The sequence below is a fragment of the Salvia splendens genome, chromosome 2, assembly GCF_004379255.2.
Source record: "Salvia splendens isolate huo1 chromosome 2, SspV2, whole genome shotgun sequence".
NCBI lineage: Eukaryota > Viridiplantae > Streptophyta > Magnoliopsida > Lamiales > Lamiaceae > Salvia > Salvia splendens.
This window is the reverse complement of record NC_056033.1, coordinates 35,443,551-35,465,275: the sequence shown is the minus strand read 5'-3', so window position 1 is coordinate 35,465,275 and position 21,725 is coordinate 35,443,551. Positions and strand designations below refer to the sequence as shown.

Sequence of the window (21,725 nt, the reverse complement as noted above, 5' to 3'; positions counted from 1 at the left end):
GCTACTTTTGATGTTTCAAAACCCATTTCACTCGCATTTATTTCTCTGATTCACGTTTTCACCCTAAAAATAGGAGTAATGTCTTTACAATCAATACATATTTTCCTTTTGAGAATCATAAGTAAATTAAATTTATTTTTCGTAGATATTATACCTCATTAGTAAAGTACGATTTGCCAAATTAATTTATAATCTACTAATATTAAGGCGCAACATACTATATAATCAAATTACATCATTGTACATAACGAAATTATAAATATGCAAGTAGCATATGTGAAGGAAAAATATAAAAATGAATATAGCAAATTAATGGACCAAATCACCATTAAACTAGGGTAATTAACTCGGAGATCAAAAGAAGTTAGGCTTCACAATTCACAGAAGTTAGGTGGTCAAAAATTAAATACTAGCTACGTACTACTACTAGTATGAGAAAGATTTCACAATTAAGTGATTAACAACGCAAATTTGTCGCTCTAACACGTCATAGGTGATTTATTACATTATTTACAAAGCGTTTATATTGGGAAGGTTGATCCACATCAATCTGGATATTTTGTCCACATTTCTGTATAAACATATCTCAGGATTCTCAACCGCATTACACTCATAATTAAAATATGCAATAAATATATAATGTGTATATATATCGACGACATTATTGTTTTTAATTTTCACTTTTATTTTTTAGGCAATCAATGGCAATATTGGCCTTTTTATAACCGATATAGAACATGAAGAATTTTTAACTCAGAGTTCTTAATAGCAAAAATTGTTTTCTTAGTTTGCATGCAACAGAAATATACAGCAAAAGTACGATGAGAAGATAATTCAGTTAATAAAAAGGGGGAAAAAGATGCAAGGAGATTTTACAAATTGAGATGGCTTTATGCAAAGTGATTTTTGGTGATCTGATTAAAATATAAGCAGAAAATCCAAGCTTCTAGCTAGATTGCAGTGGACCACTATATCTATATTATTTCTGCTCCAAGAATATTACCCCCACAATGTTTGTACATGTGTATGTATGAACTGACAGATTTATATGGATGCAGAAAATGTTACATTTGCTTGCTGTCCCAACTTCTATATGTACTTTATCACATAAATTGTCTGCTACAACTAGGAATCTCAAAGAGAGATAGAGAATTCAGGTGCTTACTAGCAAAATGAAGTGGTAACTTCAAACTAATTAAGATGCGGAACTCATGTTGGGGAAGGAGAACACGTGCAATTACCACAAGTCGACTTGCAAATTTGCACGTGCCCTGCTTCTCCAACGGGAGCTACGCGCCCGCCCGATAAATTACCATTGCTCAGAAACAAATAGCACCTCTTTGATATTGTAAGTTGTAACCTAGAGCAGTAATGGCACTTGCTTGCTCACAGCAAAATGAGCAAGGCCTAGCACAATATTTATAGTGGGAGGGAGATGAGAGAGAAAGGGGTAGTAGCCTAGGGTTAAAATTAAAAGGGATGGGTAGATTCATCATCATCGATCATGTAAGGAAAAAGCAAGCAAGTAAATATTAATTGATTGATTTTAAAGCAATTTATATTTGAAAGGGAAAGAACACAAGTCATTGCGTTTTCTTCGGGCCATGCAATTTTCAAACATATGATGACATAATCTCTCTTTTTTTTTCTTTTTTTTTTTAGAGAATTGATTGCGCAGATTTTGAGTTGAGATTGGGAAACATGCAAGCAAACCAGGGAAAGATAAAAGGGCTAGATTTTATTTGGAAGGATGCGACACTTTCTACTTTCCCTTTTCTTTTATTTAATGATGGAGTTTTAATTGTTTCACGCAATATCTTAAATTTGCATCTACCCATACTTGACACGCCTCCCACAACACCCCCCCCCCCAAAAAAAAAATTTAAATTAAATTAAATTAAATTAAATTAAATTAAATGAAAAAATGATACTATTGGGAAAACGGATGTATATACAATATGGATCACCAATGCATAATATAATAAAATTAAATTTTAGCCAATTAATAATAAAAGTTTACTTCTCATAAAGAAAATTGTTAGCCATGTGATAAGATGTAGTCACATGAATTAATAAAAAAAAGGAAAAAAAGGATGGGATGGAAAGGGGTGGGAATGAGATGGATATGGATTAACGAAAGAAATAAAAGAAAGGAATGGATGAGATATAATATTGATTAATAAAAAGAAAAGAATATTCATTTTAGTAGGCATGGGATAAAATGTAGTAATATGGATCAATAAAAGAATTGAGAAAAAACTTTTCGATCTAATTATATTGAAGGATGAAACATCAGTATCAAATTTTGTAAAATTAAATGCTAAAGCCATATCCCCATGTGTATAATTTTAAATAAATATATTATTATTATTGTGCTGAATTAATTTTAAAAGGTGGGCACCATCCTCGTGTACATGTGCTGATTAACAATGCTAATAATATAAAATTAAGTGCACCCAAATTTGAACCCGTGATTCACTTTGAAATATTATAAACCAATTTGAAATATTATAAACCAATACGACTTTAATAACAACTTGATAACCAAGAGTCGGTACAATATTAGATTGTAAAACCTTATAATTAATAGCACAATATGTTTGGCACCAACATGTCCCTCCCATAACGTATAACAATAAAAAGACGAAATTATGGAACCTAAGATTCTAGTTTTTCACATTATTCCTGATCAAATTTTCATAAAAACTCAAAGAATGATCAATTATTTTTTTATATTATTACATAAACAAAACATTTCATGCTGCACATAATAACTTGTTACTTGAGTTTTAAAATTGCATTAATTATATAGAATTAGATGTCATAAAAACATGGCCTAACTCAGAGTAGGCTCATGGCGCTAAAATTGGTTTTGCAAATTTCTTTTGATAATACATACTGAGTATGAAAATTTGAGGCTCCTTAAAATGTACAGTACTCCCCTTTACACACCCAAAATTAGATTCAATAATATATACTATGTGAATATGTACATATCAATGTGACAAATGAGAGAACTGAAACTTCGTGATTTAGTATTCTCATTTGAATTTTATGGAACTAATCAGAATTTATTAGTGATTTAAATCGTGATTTAGTATTCTCATTTGAATTTTATGGAACTAATCAGAATTTAATAATGATTTAAATCGTTAGTAAGTATTAATTCTATAACAAATAGTACTAAACACTTTTCAATATATAGGGGTAAAATGTTCCTTAACTTCTGGTGAAGATCATGAGGTGATATAACTTTAATAGACTTCAATCACATATATTGCACTCAATATTCAAAATTTAAATTATTTATTGATTTTAGTGTTTTTTATAGTTGTAGATCGATTTAATACAATCTATAAATGCTTATGTGATTTCTATCTGATTTGCTGGATTCAGTCCCAATCTGACAATCTTATCTGGTCCGATTCTTTTTCTTGAATTTTTATGGATACTGACTGTCGACTGAAACCTTTGAATATAGTAACCATATTTACATTTGATCTTTGAATATAGTAACCATATTTACATTTGATGTTGCTAATCTGAATCATTTGTACGGGTCCATTCAGTACACGGAATTAGAATTGGAATTCCATGTAATTGAATTAAAAGGAATTGAATTCTAATTCAATTCCAAATCCTTTGTTTGGTAAATTGAAAGAATTGAAATGGAATTGTATCATAATTCCAAATCCTTTGTTCGGTAACTCAAAACAAAGGGCTTCGAATGGAATAGAATTCAAAATTCAATTTTTTTTTCAAATAATAATTTTTTTGATAACCATCACATTTTTACTTTTTTCTCAAGCTCCAAAATTCAATATTTTCCATTAACTATAATAATATCATAAAAACAAATGCTATTAATAAAATAATAAGCAATGATAATTAATCTCTATGATGTGTCTGTCTATATAATTCAAATACAAGATAATTATACACGCGTATGGTCCTATTCTCTCCATCTTTAAGAGTCTCCAATAAACCAGAGTCATGTTTGTCCTCATATCACTGTCTTTATATATTTGTCACTTGGTCAGATATTTCAGAATCTCCTCTTGCTAGATAGAATATACAACTGCAAAACCAAACCAAAATCAGAAACTGAGTCCTGAAATTTTTCCAACGATAACCACTAGAAAAACAACACTAAAAATGAGTACTACTATTAGACATGCACTTTCAGATTAACACACAATATTATGGTGTATCAAATCAACTGGTCCAAATAAGTGACTAATTACCAGAACATAGAGATGTCAAATTTGAGTATAATTGTGCATAAGCAAAGCGATGGACCAATTATGCCACTTCTTTAAGCCCAATGTGATCTCTGCATAGCTTACAATATAGCAGCTCTACAGTATAATTTCATAACAATGATTAGATAGACAATAAATTTGTCAAACATCTTCAAGAAACCATGATCAAGTTTAACACAACAGATTGCTTACATATAAATAACTGCAAATGAATTCATAAAAGAAGCTAACATGCTGGAAAAGGTTACAGGATAATAACTACTCCATATATGCAATATAAGACAAAAAAAACTATTTAAGCCTTTGGTTGTTTCTTTTCAAACTTTGATATTGTGTTCCATGAAGGGGCTGCCTTATGTGACTGAATTCCAATCATTTGATGCAGTTTAAGAAATAGTAATTCTCAAAGCATGAAACTTTATGCTCATTTATAGCTTATAATTGTGTTTTGTACACAAATAAGGGGAAATTTGTGAAACACATCGAATGTGTTTACCACAAATCGATCAATTTTTTATCAGCAAAAAAATGGAACAACTTATACGTCAATACTGCAATAGCTAACCACCACCATACTACCACACAATCAATAATTACATCAATCTGGCATTGAAAAATAACTAGCCAGCATATCTATATATGTAGTGGTATCGAGGAAAAAAAGAAAGAACCAACATTGATATATGAAGAGAAAGATGAAATTTAAACAAAAAAGATGGGGAGAAATTTGGATCATTACCTGATTATAATCAATCGATCATTAGAGCATCCGCAACGGTGGCGACGGTCGCCACCACCGCTCGCGCCGCGCCATCGAGCAGCTGACGTGGCGGCACGGGATTGAGCAACGGCATAGCCGTTGCCTTCAAAAAAAAATTTTATTTATTTAAAATCGGTTTTTAATTAAAAAAACCGATAAAAAAAAAAATTCACTTCCCAAAAAAATTATAACAGTTTATTACCGTTTTTTGCACTTTTTTTATTTTTTATTTTTATTTTTTTCCCCCCAAAAATACACACTTTCATCTATAAATACCCCCACTTTCACACCCAAAAATTCACATCAAACTACACAATTCTCATCTTCATTCTCCAATATCCATTCTCATCTTCATTCTCCCATATCCATTTTCATCTTCATTTTCTCATACCCTAACAATGTCCGGCCAAGGCGATGACAACCCGCCCTCTCACGGTTGGAACCCCCAATGGTTCGGGGGACAACCGTTTCCTAGTCCGGAAACGGAATATTCGGCCCCTCCTCTCACCCAAGATTCGGCCGTTCCGGGTGGCTACCGGCCATACCCAATCGACGACCAAGGTGCCTCCGAAGGGCGATACGGGTGGACACCGGAGCCTAGGTCGACCGCCCCTTCCCAAACTCCGACTCCTCCTACTCGCGCCGGTGTCCGCACACCGTACACTCCGGCGGAGATGGATAAATTGTTCAAGGCGTACTTCGAAATCTCCGAAGATGCGGCGGTTGGCACGAACCAATCCGGCGATCACTTTTGGTGGCGCGTCTCTCGCCGGTACAATGCAAACCGGCCGCCGGGAACGATCGAGCGCAACGAGAGTATGGTGCGCAACTGCATCGGCCGAGCCAACGAAGAAATTGGCAAGTTCAATGGCTATTTCCTCCAGGAGTCGGGGAATGCCGGGAGCGGCCGGAGCGAGGTCGACATCATCACTGCCGCGCTGAGCACATACCAATCCTTGAACGGAAAGTCATTCAAGTACCTCAACGTTTGGCAGGAAACGCGGTTCCACCCGAGGTATATGGGAGGCGTAACATCCTCCTCTAGCGGCTCCTCCAAACGGTCAAGGTCGGTATCCCTATCCGACTCCGGCTCCGAAGAAGTGGCTAGCCAACTCGCCGGAGCTAACTTGGGTAGCCCCGACGCCGGACCAAGCGGTTCCCAACGCCGACCGCAAGGAAGGAAGAAGGTGGCGGCCGACCGCCGGCGCTCCGCGACTCCATCGGCCCCCGCCCCCGAACCCGCACCCTATGTTCCACCTCCACCCCCGAACAACTCGTTGTGGACCCTTTTGGCCCAACTCAATATGGCCGATAGGTCAACTATGACCCCCACACAACTTCAAACGCACGAGGACATGATATTGGGTCTCAAAAAACAATTGGGGTTGGTGCCGCCGGATGCGTAGTCTTCCTCGGGTAATATTAGCCAATAATCATGTAATTTTTTATTTTTAGGAGTTTAATTATGTAATTTTTAATTTTTAGGATTTTAATTATGTAATTTTAAATTTTTAGGATTTTAATTATGTCTTTTTTATTTTATTTGTAATTTGTAATATTTATTGTGGTTTTTTAATGAATTTTAGTATTATGGAAATGTTTTTGTGTAATTGAATTTTAAATTAATTGTGCTCGTCCTTGCGGAAGAGCACAACTGTAGGTGTTGTGCTCTTGCCAGAGATCAGGCAGAAAAAGTGGGGTCGGGCTCACGACCGTGCCGCTGGCAAGAGCACGGTTATGGATGCTCTTAGAGATGAAGCGGGGGCGCATCACAGTTTGAGAGAGATCTAGAGAGAGGAGAGGGGCTAGGGCACGCGAAGAGAGAGGGAGAAAGGGGAGAAATGATCAATTTTCTCCTTTTTATATGACCCGTTTTGTATTTTAACCCGGGAAAAAATCCGCGCTTTTTATAAAATTTGACCCGCTTTACGTGGAATTGAATTACTGTAGAATTTTTTTGTTGAGATATGGAATTGAATCCGTCAAATTGAAAAGTGTGGAATTGGTATTCAATTTCAATTCAACGTATTTTTATATTGTCGAACAGTGGAATTGGAATTGGAAGCTTCAATTTCAATTTCAATTTCAATTTCAATTTCAATTTGAAGCCCTGAATTTCGTGATGCCGAACGCACACTACAAGAATTTAGTTTATCAGTAATCTGATTGAATAATCAAAACGCATTTCATTACCAACAGTTAGATTTAAAAAACTAAATAACTACTCCATCAAACAGTTATTAACATAATTTCCTTGATTTTCTAACAATACACCATTCCTCTTTTTAAATACTACTATAATTTTTTCCTCAATTTATAGTAGGGGTGGGAATACGGGTATCTGTGGATACCCAACCCGAAAAAAACGGGTACCCAAACCCAAAAACCATCCAAAATGTCTACCCAAAACTCGACCCGATATATTTTCGGGTATTCCAATACCCGCCCCAGGTATCCATACCCGACGTATCGGATACCCAAATACCCAACTCTTTAAATGTGTTAATAACTAATAAAAAAAATTAATTTTATATATTAATATCCATATAGAAATATTTAAACTGACTAATATCTTTAATGTTGCATTTATTTTGTAGTATAAAAATACAAAAAAAATGGGTCAATTTTATTTTAAAGTATACGATTATATTTATAGGGATTGGTTATGCAATATGTAAGTAAAATAATAAAAGTTACGGATTTAATTAAACTGTAGAAACAACCAGTAATTAGTAAATAAATTAGCCCAACTCTTGAAACCCCAAAATGGCTAAACCTAATTTAAAAAATGCTTTAAATGATAAATTGGATATTCGGGTAATACCCGATACCCATTCGGGTTACCCAATACCCGTTTTATCTTAAATTTCAATACCCAATCTCATATCCAATCCCATAAAATTAGATTTTGGGTATCCAATACCCGCCGGGTATTGGGTCGGGTACGGTTAAACCCAATACCCGATATCCGTATTCCACCCCTAATTTGTAGTATCTATAATTCAATATGTCGCATTGTTCTCACAGTGTTATTTTTTACGAAGTTTCTAACCATTATTAATAATTAACATGTTTATTAACTTTTATACTGTTATATATACTATAATTTTAAGAAAGAAAAATACTACTTTGGTCTATGGCAGCAAAAAATCAGAATTTAATGAAAAAATAATATAGTGATGGTAAATGCTAGAGAAAGAAATACTTGAAAAATTGAATGAAATGAGCTCAGTGACGAAGCCAAAAACTTTATTTTGGGGGGGCCCAAGGCTTAAGTATTTTTTAGTGTTGGCATCGCCGAAAATTTTTGTAGCATAAGCAATGGGGAATTGCAAAAGATATAGTAGTAGATGAATAATGAGAGGAAAAAAAATGAGAGAATGCGTAATAGAAACTAGAAATATTCTATATACTTACTATCGTTATAAAACAAGGTGCAAGTAAATTATAATATAAAATTAAAAGTTGGATATATGCAAATAAAATAGCAGTGAGAGTAAAACTAATAGACATAAAAATGTAAGAAAATAAAACAAGAAATTTTTTTTTGATTTATAGGTGGAAGGATTTGAACTTGGATACATAAAAATATACTGTAAGAAAATAAAACAAATTATTGGAAATAAAAAGTGCTAAAAAATTATTTGTGACAAAATGAATTGAACTTTGGGAACATAAAACGAACTCCTAGACATAAGAGTGTAAGAAAATTAAGCAAGGAAAAAAATTGATTTTTAGGCTCAAGGGGAGTCGAACTTGGGAGCATAAAAATGTAGAACTTGGGAGCATAAAAATGTAAGAAAATTATGCAAAGGATAAAAAAAGACCGATTGCAGGCTGTGGGATTCGAAATCGGCTAAGCAAGGACACTGATCTAAACTGAAACCAACTGTGCTACTCACAATCTTTATCTTTTCAATAGCATATATATACTAATAATTTCAATAGCTGAGGGGCCCAGTGGCCCCCAGGCTCCAATGTGGCTTCGTCCCTGAATGAGCTATTGGTAGGATTCAGGATCATTAGGAGTTGGATCCTTGGACATTATCAAGATTTACTGGAGCTTGCATATAGGACACTGATCTGAACTGAAACCAACTGTGCTACTCACAATCTTTATCTTTTCAATAGCATATATATACTAATAATTTCAATAGCTGAGGGGCCAAGTAGCCCCCAGGCTCCAATGTGGCTTCGTCCCTGAATAAGCTATTGGTAGGATTCAGGATCATTAGGAGTTGGATCCTTGGACATTATCAAGATTTACTGGAGCTTGCATATAGAATTAAGTGTGGATTTTAGTATGGTGAGCTTGACTTTATAGATATGTTTCTCTTTCTCTTCATACAGTGGGATGTGCAAGTCCTGCCTTTATTTTAACGTGCTACGGGTTGATTTCGTGGTTTCTATTGTCCCTATATATTTTGTGATTTCTCTCTAATTTTTGCTTTATTGCCTTCGGCTTTATAGGTTTATCACAGCCTACTTTAGGCCACTATTATCATTGACCAGATTAACCATAAATTTACGTACTACTTTTCTCCATATATAATATTTCTTCTTCACATAATCTCTTGTTTATTTTGTGTCTAGTATTTGTAACAATTATTTTCAATTGTTGTAATTTATGTTTTTGCATAGAATCGAAAACACTGAAAATTAGATTTATAATGATAAGAAAAAAACGAAATGAAGACAATACAATTAGCAAAAGAATTTGATGTTACAGTTTTATCGGCATAATCACGTCACACAAGTATTTGTACTACTGAGAGACCAAAAACGAGCACGACTGCATAGATACTAAAGTCCATAGACACTGCTCCAACAATCTTCTGCATTAGCAGCCCCAACTCCAGAGCTCTCCCCAGTTGATCAGCCAAATCATTCCCACCAGCATAACTCCTCCTTCTCGTTCTCGATTCAACACCTCGCGATCCCACAATAAGGCGACCAAGTACAACGGTTATGTTCGTTAACAAAAGCAGATAAAAGGGTCTGAAAAGCATGATGCCTCGGAGGCCAACTACAGGAACTCCCACAAATGATGCGATTACTAAAACAGCAGCTGCTATAGAGCAAAACATACGAGTATTCTCTGAAGCTGCAACTGCCAATCTAATTTGGTCGGGTGTAAACAGGGTATGCTCACGTTGGCGATCTTGTACAGGTCTTTGTTGTGCGGATGATGGGATTTGAGAGGGTTCTTCGTTGGTACTATCATGCAAGGCCACTGATTCAGATGGAATGGTGCTGCCATTATAGCTGTTGAGTGGAGGAGGCTCCACCGTGAGGTCAGAGAGAGCAGATTCATCATTATCATTTGGTAGCAATGAATTAGAGGCTGCCTCTTCTTGTTGAGTAGAATCTGAAATATCAATAGGGTAAGAAGCAAAGACATTCAAATAGGAGTAGTTGCTAAGTTGCAACTCAAATTCAAATATGGAGAAATCATCAATTTGTGAAGGCTAAAATTGTAACAATGATGATTGATGATGATACTAAATCATGATCAATAGAGTATTATTATTAGCTTAAAACAAAGAAGCTGATACAACAACTCCCTGTCTATCTGTGCTTTGCTTTCTTTTCCATATGCAGCAGCTTACACTGAAATACATGTATCCAGATATGGAAGTCGGAATGAAAAGAGTAACACCAATCGGTGCCATTTCATAAATCAATGAATACACACAAGAGCTTGTAAATCGGAATTCATGATTTTCATCTACCCTGGGAAGTGGAATAAAAAACAAGCCGAATCTATATGGATCAGAGGAAAACCCAAAGAAATAAAGAAAGAGCTCATCGGTTTACATTATGACCTTGCTAAATTTAATACTAGACCAATCCTAAATCGATAAAACATAACTACAGCCAAATTAAAACCCTTATAGACCAAGCAAACGCAGCAGCATCATAGGTATGTCTCCAAAACAACAAAAAGACAAAGCCTGAGCGAAAAATTGCACCAAATTCCGGCTCAAAATCAAGTAATTCAAAATGAACAAAATATAGAGAATATACCAATGGCAGCAGGGGAAGAAATGAATTGGTCGGGGTCTGGCGGCAGGGACTGGATACGGCCGGAGATTAGGGCGAGGCGGTCAGATCCTCGCTCCATGATACGACGTCGGCGTGCCTCCCTGGCGAGATGGATGGATCCCCCTGTAGCTGCCATTGCTCGGATGACCTAATTGAACTCAGTTTGACTAATTGTTTACTACCGCTGGCATTCTATTTGCACCGTTCATGTATAAGTACTTTACCAATTCTCTCTCTTCTTCTCTCTATATCTATAGATGCTGAAGCGTAATAAAATATCGATACTTTATTCCAATACAACGAATAATTTGTAATTGTAACTTTTCAATTTTTAAAGCCCAATCATATTGGGCTGGGCCTCCATATTAGATACTCGACTGTGTTTATTTCCTCCAACCGTATTTTGGATTGGACCTAGATGACATGTTTTAAGACCACTCATAGTCCTAAATCTTGGTATCTATACTTCTCTGTAATCCACCTTGCAATTTTTATACTCACAAGATAAGTGTTAAGTTTGTTTTGTATTTTTTCTAATTGAAAGATAAATGATTGGGCCTTGCCTTTTCAGATTTACTAATGAACGTAGTGTTAATTAATAAGCCATAATAATTCTAATATCCTTAATAAAAAGTCACGTGACCGACTCTGATGTTTTAAAAATCAAACTGATAAGCGAACCGATGAGGCTATCGGTTCACGGTTTAACTAGTCGGACGGATCGAATCACTGGTTGAACCGAAATACTGTAGTAATAATATATTTATTACATAAAAACAATGGCGGAACTTGCATACACCCTACAAGCCCCTAATGAATTGAATATTTTAATACTTTTCTACTAACTATTTTAAAAATTTATCCAAATTTTATACAAATCATTATACAAAAGCCACTGTTAATAATTTAAATCACTCAAAAATAAATTTTCTGATAAAATTTTAAAAATATAGCCCCTATTAATATCATTTTCTGCGTCCGCCACTGTATAAAAATATATATAATGTATTTTTATATAAAATAAAACTCAAAATAAAGAATTCAAAGTACTCATCCGAGCGTAATCCCTATGTAATACGTACTAGTATACTACTACTTGAATATAAAAGCATGCCATAGTATAATTTTGATAAAATAGAATATAAATTAGTAAATCCTTTCCCACCCACCTATATGTCACATAACTACTTTTGTTAAAATACCAAACCCTATTTTCAATCCCCACACCCGCCGCATGTCAGAAAATTGCCCTCCCCCTCCATCTCCATTTTGAACCCCTCACTTCCTTCTTGGTTTGAGATATTCCTATCAGTTACCATGTTTTTTTCAATTCTCTTATTTTGTCACTCAATCTTGTGCGTCACTACTTTAGATCTCTGCATATTTTTGATCTATTGGAGAAGGGGAAGAAAAAATTTCAGTGGGCAAGTGAATCTCATAATAGCAGCACCGGATATTCTCGACGACTTTCAAAAAATCGGTTCAAGGCCGGTTTTTCTGATCTAAAACAGCTCAACTAGCTGACGTTATAAATGAGCAAACCGGACCAGAGAACCAGCCGGTCCGGTTTTAAAACAGTGCGTGACGTGCTCCACATCGGCTCATGAAATATCGCCACGTTGGCGGCTAGCATTCAGCGCTTTTACTTCCCTCCTCGATCTTATCTACTCCTCACGTGCTGATCGATCGGCCATATCCTAGATCTGATCCAACGGCTGGCATTCCAAACAATCACTTTTAAATAGCAGCAATGATTGACTTGGTAGCCTAAACTTGCAATTGCAAATAATGGGGTTGCTTGACCACCTCTGGGACGACACCGTCGCCGGTCCCCGTCCGGATACCGGCCTCGGAAAACTCAGAAAACACCCTACTTTTAGCTTTCCATCCAACTCCGCCAACGGTACGGCGAGATCATGATTCTCTAAAATTTAATTACGCCTAATTAGAGTAATATTTTCTGATCGCCTTAATCGTACGCCTTTCAATCGTGATAAAAATGATCAGTAAATAGAAACGGATGCTCTGTTTTTGTAGCGTTGATAACATTTTTGTGTTGGAGTATATATCAGCTTAATTTATCGCTTTCAATAGATTTGAGAATATGCGTGAACTAGTTTCTAAAATCTGATGGTTCATCAATCAGAAGTTGAAAACAACATGGGAGGTGAGGATGCAACGAGAGTGACGAGGCGTATAATGATCGTGAAGCCGCCGCAGAAAGACTCGCCACCGGTTTCCCCTGCCGGAAGCACTCCACCGGTATCCCCTTTTGGCGGTAATATTCTTTTTTCACTAATTTAATCTCATCTCATAGATGTTAAAATTATAGATCCCTATGCTTTAGGGCTGAGAGATGTTCGAGAAGAATCCATTGAATCTAGGTAGGAGGGCAATAATGATAACTCAAAATATAATAATAAGTTGATAATGTAAGGGCCCGACGTGTTGGTGCAATTATTTGGCTCTATAACTTTATTAGGAGTGGAGTGAGGGAGACATTAGCTCTGTGGAACGTTACGTACGTGTATAATTAATTAATTGGATAAATAATTATTAATTGTTGGTATGGTATTAAAAGTAAAATATTGAAATTGCAGGAGGAGGGCGATTCAAGCGCAGGTCGTCATTTTCATTTGAGAAGGCTAGCGGTGTGGGACCAAAGAGCCCTCCTCCTCCCTACGACCTCTGAGAGACTGCCACCTTCTCTTCTCTTCTCTAGATATGCCTATGTGTTTTGCATGAGTGTGGGATATATTTGTGTGAGAAAGTTTTGTATATATACTCCTATGTATGTGTGCTAATGAGTTTTGTATATAGATGAGCATATGCAGTCTCATGAGTTGGATGTTGTTTGTCATGTACCAAACTCTGAATACCACTTTCCCTAGTTGCATCTACCAGTACTTTTATTACTACGGATTTACTATATTTTTGTTGAATTGATTATTATTATTATTAACTGCTCAATTTTACTAATTAATCTTCGTTAACTGTTACGGACGTTCTCCGCAACGACTCCGTGATCTTCCTTCTCGACGGAACAGCGATCAATCCACACGACAAACTCGCGGAATTGTTCACGGATTCTGCTGGTTTGTGGACGTCTTCCACTCTCCAACAAAAGATACGAAAGTATTTGCTTGGAACACACGATAGGTTTAGGGAAATTATTTCATTCATTCATTGATTAATTTCTTAATTGCTACAATGATGTAACCTCTCCTATTTATAATACTAGAATACTACTACCCTAACTTATTGACTAAGAAACAAATATCTAAATATAAATTGGAAAGATATGGTAAATCAAATATGCAACTAAATAATTGGGATATGATCGTATCATTAACCGCCTCTAAAATTCCAGCTCTCAACCCAATTGTCAGGATTTTGACACATTTAACACTAGAATCTGCAATACACATAATCTTGATTTCTCACTTTTAGAATTAGTTTAAAGTGACTTCACAGATTCTAATGTTGGCAACTTGCAACTGTTACCAATAATTAATCTCGATCGTTATTTCTGCAACAATTGTGTTTATCGTTATTGACATGCAAAGGGCGTTGATCACCTACACCGAATTTTGGATCATGATTATTTTAGAGATACTATTCGGGTTTGGCAAAAATAAAATAGAGATAGCCTCAAGCTCAAGCTCAAGCTCTAATACCCACTCTCAATCATCTCCAAATCCTGATCGTCTCGTCTCGTCTCGTCTTGCAGCCCTCTCTCTGATACCCAATCCACACCCTTAATATTCAGATCTTGAGATAGTTTGGCCGCCAGGAGAGGACTTCATATATTGCACACTACACTTACAATGCACACACACAAAAACTTAATTTACTAATTAGTTTATATTATGTTATTGTACATATAAATAAATTAAAAATAAAAAAATAATTCAATTCAAAATTAATGCCAATTTTTAGTTAATCCTTTAACTCACTGAATAAAGAATTAGCATTATAATACAATTCTATACCGATTGTTTAATTTTAACTAACACAAAATTTAAAATTGAATTCGAATATTATAATTTCATAAAAATTGTAATCACTATATAAAAATTCAAAGTCCATTATATATACACACCCTAATGGTAATATTGTATCAGCTTTCTTTGATTTTTAAAAAATAATTATATTTTTTTATTTTATGATAAAATGAGTTTCTATATATTTATGAAACCCTTTTTTTGTGGAATAAAATGGGTATTATAAATAGTTGCTTAATTTTTTTAACTGTCAATTTTTGCATTAAAAATTCGAACTTTGATGCCTCTCACGAATGCTCCGTTTGTTCTCCATGTTGTATTTGTATGTACAGCAAAATAATGTGAAACGCTCAAACGCCTCACGGAAAAGATTATTTTAGTAGATTTCAGTTTCGAAAATTGACCCATTTTAGGGTTATAATTTCAGAGGAATATCCGATTGTGAGGCATTGAGTTTTTCCCAATTCCAAAACAACCAGTCGAGGCCACGGTCAGCGGCCAGGATTTTCTCTTCACGATTACACTCTAGTTTATGCCTCAAATTCGATACTGAACTCTAGAGTATACGTGATCGAATTGTGATGAGGAGATTCCACCATTTCTGCATCTTCTTCTTCCTCAACTTCATTAATTTTTATTTTCCGTGCGCCTACGGTGAGTATTACTTTTCTCTTTTTCGATCTTCACTTGATTCTATGCTCATCAATTGCTTGTTCTGTTGCTTAGCCTTCCGAAATTTTCAGATTGTACAAATGTGATAAGTTGCAAAAGTATTCTGCAAAAGGAGTCTTTATGTTTAGAATATGAGTTGCAGTAGGGTTAGGAGTCTATTTCAATTTCTAAATAAAATCCCTTGAGCTTAGGGAGGAAGACGTCTTGGTATTTGGTTTATATCGGCTTGGCCGGGCCTCGCAAGAGGAGTATTGTTTCATTCATTCTACTAATTCATTCAGCAAACAGTTTGTGTGCATCACGTTTCTAAGTCAGTTCCATAAACACTTTGCATACGTTCGTCCACCTTTTACTCCTAACAGCATATGTATTGCAATTTGCAATATTAGGTGTGGATAAAGATCACAGGGAAATACTAGTAAATATTACCGCACGATGGTAGTCTCCTAAACCTAAGAACTAAGACAGACGAGCAGATACTTCAGCTCCTATGACTCGTTAACATTATCAGGAAAAAGTAAAAAATCTGTTGATCCTATATTCGTTCTGTCGTTCAGCTTTACAAAAATATGTGTATTTGGTATATATAAGAAATTTGTACGTATGATTTACTGGGGAGAGATAGAGATCATTTTCATCATTTACAAATATGATGCTAGTTTGCCCAAGTATTGCCTATATTGTTACTGCAGGCAAAAGAATACCAAAAGTATTCTACATAGTACATTGAACAAGCATCTCCAGTGTTTTATAGAGAGCATCCTATCGTATGATCTTACTAACTTGACCATAAACTTCAGCAGCAGCTACTTTATCCAAAATAGGCCGTGCCACATTGTTGCAGAATTTGCTTGGTCCAGTCAATGTCCAAATAGTCCTGGCAGAAATGCCCATATTCCCCACTAATAGTAGTATTATTACTTTTCACTTATGTACCAAGCTTATTTTTTCTTTTAACTTTCACACTGATATTTATATCTTATTTCCATCCCCAAACAACAGTTTCATTTTTTCATTTTGGTCCGTCTCATAAAATTAGTCAACTTCCATTTTTGGCAAGTTTTTCTCGCCTATGAGGTGGGCCTCATTCTACACTAACAATACTTCAATAACTGTTTCTTTCTCTCTTTCATACTTTATCAATTTCGCATTAAAACTTGTGTCATCCCCAAGATCCCTATTTTTAGGGGACGGAGGGAGTATGTAAAACAACTAATGTAAAATGGTTGTGTGGCTAGAGGTACTGATAGGACTTCTTGCTTCTCTCTCAGGGAGCCCAACACCAAAGTGGAAGCTTAGAACAATTTTACGGTAGTGAAATGGATACTCTTAAAGCTAGCAATTCATTTCCTGATATTATGGATGGAGGCATATAGAGTTATATAATGCCGACAAGATTTTTTATCCCACAAAATGACAATGTGCACTCAGTCAAGTGATGGGAATAGCCACTTTTTGTTTAATACTCCATCCGTCCCATTAAATGTGAAGCATTTGCTTTTCGACACAAGATTTTGTGTTATGTTGTTTTGTAAGTATGTAAGAATTTAGATGCTCTAGAATAGAAAGGTTAGATGAGAGAAGGAAAACACATTCCACGATGCTTTTTTCGAATGTGATCTCTTTTCTCGTTGTCTATCTTCAAGTATTTGAAAGTATGATGTACCTTGTTTAAGAAATTGTTTTTGTGAAAACTTATGTTTCTAAATGGAATGAGGAAACATCAAAAGCTCATTAATTATGTAGAAGTCTGTCATTAATTTTTGTTGTTCTTGATGCAGGTAAAACAAGTGAAGTTTGTGTTTCTCCCGGTGGTCGATTCCCCCCATTTTCAAATGTAGGCAAACCACCCAAGAAAGCAAGCAAAGGTCCCAGAGATCTTACACTTTGTAGGGTTTTCCGCAAAAAGACATGCTGCGATGTAACTCAGACACACCCTGCTTTGCTATCCGTCAGGAGACTTGCATCATCTGGAGAAGCTAGCCAAGAGTGCTTGCAGCTATGGGAATTCTTGGAGTGTTCTATCTGTGATCCAAGGGTGGGGGTACAGCGAGGACCTCCTATCATCTGTGGCTCATTTTGTGATAGGGTTTATGAAGCATGTTCAACAGCCTACTTTGCTATGGATGGAAAGACACAGGTTTTTGTTGTACTTTCAGATATTTTACATTGTTGCAACTTACTCATAGTCTAATCAATGATATGTGCCTATGCTTTGAAGCTAATCTCTGATGCAAGAGCTTGGAGAGCTTTAGTGTTAACTGGCTTAGCTAAAAGTGATAGTACACAATTTTGGTATCTCTTGAATGATGAGTTGAGAATAATAGTATTTCATTTTAAATGTTATCTTTTCAGTAAATTTCCTGGTTGAACAATCATATTTCAGGCACTAGCACCATGCAGCCAAGATGACTTTGTTTGTGGTAGAGCTTCAGAGTGGGTCTCTAATGGAACTGAGCTCTGCAATGCCGCAGGTTTCTCTGTCAAGCCTCTCGATGATCCTGAAGAATCACGGTGCTATGGTGGGAAGGGTAGTCTAGATTATATTGCAAATTCCTGGAAATCTTCACGTTCTGAGAATATACGCGGAGAACAGAATACAGAGGTTGTTCAAGATTTTATGCAATTGATAGCTGATATGCCATTGAGCGAGAGTATTTCTTGGGCTGTTGGAGGAATGATACTTACAGCTGGACTTATATTTGCAAGGTCAGCATTATTTTGAGGGATATATTTATAGCTTCTGCATATTTTTGTGTATGTGGTGTCTCAAAAAAAGAGATATGAGGGGAGATAGTTAAGGATTTTGGAACTGGATTTAACTATTTGACTTATTTTGTCTGTATTTAATGCCTTAGTTTAGGTTATTTAGTTTCTTAAATCCACACCTCTGAACATTGAACATAGCACGTTTACTGACATTGAGAATTCTAAAAGAATATACAATCGTGATTCATGAGTGGGATCACCTTCATTCAGAAATGGAAGAAAAAAATAAACTTCTGCTGCTAGATCTTCAATGAGGACCTAGTGCCTTCTTGTTTTAACCAATGAAAGAAGATATTGGTATCAATCCCATGCTAGTATATTGTGATTGTAACGTCTTTTATTTTATTGATTGATGTACTTCAAGTTTACACCGAGATTACACATTAATAAATCAGTACTTTTCCTCCACAAGAATATTATGCTGTGGCTTATCATATTAGTTCAACTGATGATGCAGTAGAAGGAAGATCCGTGGTCAACGGCGGACGCAAGCAGCTATCCAGGGCAGTGGTAGGAGACTAGGAACTAGGATAAGCCCCCCTGCATCCCCTGTTAGCCAAGGGAACAGAAAGACTGTTAGAAAATGAGTGCAAAGCAAAGCATATCTGTATATACTTTTCCTTTGTTACAGGTGAGTAGGATGTACAAAATGCCACCTACCACATCCTCTTTCCTCTTTGCAATTTTGGCTATGGATATTTTAGATTTGTATCCCTTGTATAGTCACATTTCACAATGCTAAAAAAAATTCATAATACATGGAAACATCTGGGATTAGGAAGTGTTGTGCTTAGTCGATATTATATTTACTTGTCTCAAGATTGCATAGACTAAACATCACTGCATTGATCTTACCTAAAGTACTTATCTTTCAATACTCTTGAACAGGGCACTCGTACTAACTCGAAGTGTGATTATTACATGACTTGAAGGTCGTCTCGCCACCATCCTCCTGGTTTAAAGGAATCATATTCTGAAACATGGGACCTATTCACCTGATTCGTGGCAACGAGATTGGCCTTTATGATCTTTGGTGTAATATGTTGAGCTTTGTTCAATAGATTATGGGTGTCTTACCAAGCCAATGTTTTTTCAAGTGACATTTAAGTGGATGATGCTGATGCACTAAGTTGAGAAGTTTTGTTTTATAACAAAACACAATTCCACTCTTGCACTTTAATTGATTCCATGAAATACTTTACCTTCTAGTTTTACCAAACAGGTCAAGATCAGCATTTTGAGTTTGGAATATTCAATCAAATTTGCCTCTCAACTTTTAATTAACCAAAGAAGAATCACAACAGCAAATTGTTTTCAAATTGCAGCGATACAATTATTTGATCGAGATACACAAAAAAGTTATTGACGTTCCATTAAATCCAGATTGATTTGAACTTCAGGAGGCGCAGAAGAAAATTGTAAATAACCTACACTCAATTTTCCCATCGAGGAACACACGTATAGAAATAAACTTTTTAAACCAAAAAAATGAGAGAATGGTTTAGACATTAAAAAACGATAAAATGCAAAGGTTAAGCCTGACACAGCAATTAATCCTCCATTCCTCCTCCTCCTCAGCCTCATTCTCGGCGATGTTGAAATATCTTAATTCATAGACATTTCGGTCCTTGTCAGAAGCTATTACCCGCAGCCAGTCACGCACATTGTTCTTCTTTAGATATTTTTTAGTCAAATACTTGAGGTACCTGGAAAAGACAACCAAACATACAGTGGTTAGAAAGTTAGAACATATAGGTAGAGTGGTAGACAATAGGACACAAAGTTGGTTCATTGGGAACGAATCACTGAATCTATCCAACAGAAAAGAACCCAACCCCATCATAGCTTTTCCTTATGTGAACTCAAAATTGTCACAGCACACTTACTGATAAGAATTATGTATATAGAAGTATTAAGGCGTAATTCTCAGATAGACAATATATACTACTCCCTCCATCCCCAAACAATAGTCTCCTTTAGCTATTTTGGTTGGTCCCACAAAATTAGTCTACTTCCATTTTTGACAAGTTTTTCTCTATTATGATGTTGGCCTTGTTCTACACTAACAAGTAACAATACTCCAATTACTTTTCTCTTTCTTATTTCTCTCATACTTTACCAATTTCGCATTAAAAGTCCCTATATGATATTTCTTTGGAGCATTCTGCAAGATGTTGAATTTATTTTGTGTAACCATAACACAATGATGAGAGTTTTATACATGCTCACCCCCTGATTTATGAAAACTATCTAGTAATGCCTTCCTTGAAGAAAATCAACTGACCCTTAATCAGGGGATGATGCAAAGTATACAAATATACATTTAGGGGGTGTTTACTTCTAAGGATAGAATAACCGAAGCTAATCTACCATTTAATATGATGTTTGCAATTGTCAATTCCACATTTTATTAATAAACTTATACTACTTCAAGACAATTTCTTTCTTTCATAGAGCAAATTCTAAATCAATATAAGTCATTAAACATGCACAATTATATAGTAGCATCGAAAAAAAAAATGAAAAAAGCTAACAGCAACTGTACCTTTTGGAGAAGGTGGTGGCATCGGTGGCGGTGACTGAGATCTTCGTCTTGTCACGGATGACGGTGACGGAGTCGCCGAGGGCACCGGGCTAGCCGCCGACCTTGATGCGCTCCTGGAGGAACTTCTCCAGTGAGGCGATTTCCATAATCTTATCCTCCACCGGCTTCCCGCAATCGATCACGAACGTCGCCGTTTTCTTCTTCCCTCCCGCTGCTCCTCCTTTACGCATCATCTTCGCACCACACAAGCAACAGCTGCATTTTCTGATGTAATATGACAGAAATTAACAAGAGATAAGAAAAGTAAAAAAACAAGCGCACCTTTGATCGGAGCGAGGACGACGACAGCTAGAATGTTGAAGGCTGATAAATTAGGGTTTTATGGAGTTTGGGTTCTCATTTGGGCCTCAGTTTTGGGCTACGGATGGACTAATAATATACAAAGGGTCGTTTTTCAGTCCATTTCCTCATGTACAATAGAATTAACTCTTTTAATCTAGTCGGCCTTCAAATTGTTATTTTAGGAGATTTGAAGTGGGATATTACATCACTGTTTACAGAGTACTAAGAAATTTTTATTGGTGGATAAAATTTGACGGATTGAATAAATTTTCCACTATTAAAACATAATATTATACGATTAAAACTTAATATTATATAAATTAATT

At 35.7% G+C, this 21,725-nt stretch overlaps 3 protein-coding genes and 1 pseudogene across 3 annotated transcripts; 2 read left to right on the top strand and 2 right to left on the bottom strand.

Annotated features, from left to right (window-relative positions):
• Nucleotides 1–9,703: 9,703 nt before the first annotated feature.
• LOC121765430 lies at nucleotides 9,704–11,320 on the bottom strand. The gene is made up of 2 exons (XM_042161587.1): nucleotides 11,050–11,320; nucleotides 9,704–10,390 (listed from the first exon to the last, which is right to left on the bottom strand). The coding sequence occupies exons 1-2, from the start codon at nucleotides 11,201–11,203 to the stop codon at nucleotides 9,771–9,773; spliced, it is 774 nt and encodes a 257-aa protein (XP_042017521.1). The 5' UTR covers nucleotides 11,204–11,320; the 3' UTR covers nucleotides 9,704–9,770.
• A 1,489-nt stretch (nucleotides 11,321–12,809) lies between these two features.
• LOC121765421 (dormancy-associated protein homolog 3-like) lies at nucleotides 12,810–13,982 on the top strand. Its single transcript, XM_042161577.1, has 3 exons — nucleotides 12,810–12,970; nucleotides 13,214–13,345; nucleotides 13,668–13,982. Exons 1-3 carry the CDS (start codon nucleotides 12,856–12,858, stop codon nucleotides 13,757–13,759), a joined length of 339 nt encoding a protein of 112 aa, XP_042017511.1. The 5' UTR covers nucleotides 12,810–12,855; the 3' UTR covers nucleotides 13,760–13,982.
• A 1,302-nt stretch (nucleotides 13,983–15,284) lies between these two features.
• Nucleotides 15,285–19,681, top strand: LOC121779068. Its single transcript, XM_042176416.1, has 7 exons — nucleotides 15,285–15,288; nucleotides 15,661–15,725; nucleotides 17,015–17,054; nucleotides 17,525–17,883; nucleotides 18,130–18,452; nucleotides 18,970–19,143; nucleotides 19,401–19,681. Exons 1-6 carry the CDS (start codon nucleotides 15,285–15,287, stop codon nucleotides 19,097–19,099), a joined length of 921 nt encoding a protein of 306 aa, XP_042032350.1. The 3' UTR covers nucleotides 19,100–19,143; nucleotides 19,401–19,681.
• A 178-nt stretch (nucleotides 19,682–19,859) lies between these two features.
• On the bottom strand, nucleotides 19,860–21,446 carry LOC121792420 (annotated as a pseudogene).
• Nucleotides 21,447–21,725: the final 279 nt, after the last annotated feature.

What these genes read in the sequence shown, in the direction of transcription:
- LOC121765430 (XM_042161587.1), bottom strand. Translation starts at nt 11,203, where the DNA reads ATGGCAGCTACAGGGGGATCCATCCATCTCGCCAGGGAGGCACGCCGA. An exon ending in TTCTTCCCCTGCTGCCATTG is followed by an intron (nt 10,391 to 11,049) that starts GTATATTCTCTA and finishes TTGATATTTCAG; the next exon opens with ATTCTACTCAACAAGAAGAG.
- LOC121779068 (XM_042176416.1), top strand. An exon ending in TTATTTTCCGTGCGCCTACG is followed by an intron (nt 15,726 to 17,014) that starts GTGAGTATTACT and finishes CTTCTCTCTCAG; the next exon opens with GGAGCCCAACACCAAAGTGG. An exon ending in CTATGGATGGAAAGACACAG is followed by an intron (nt 17,884 to 18,129) that starts GTTTTTGTTGTA and finishes ATCATATTTCAG; the next exon opens with GCACTAGCACCATGCAGCCA.
- LOC121765421 (XM_042161577.1), top strand. Translation starts at nt 12,856, where the DNA reads ATGGGGTTGCTTGACCACCTCTGGGACGACACCGTCGCCGGTCCCCGT. An exon ending in TCCATCCAACTCCGCCAACG is followed by an intron (nt 12,971 to 13,213) that starts GTACGGCGAGAT and finishes TTCATCAATCAG; the next exon opens with AAGTTGAAAACAACATGGGA. An exon ending in ACCGGTATCCCCTTTTGGCG is followed by an intron (nt 13,346 to 13,667) that starts GTAATATTCTTT and finishes TTGAAATTGCAG; the next exon opens with GAGGAGGGCGATTCAAGCGC.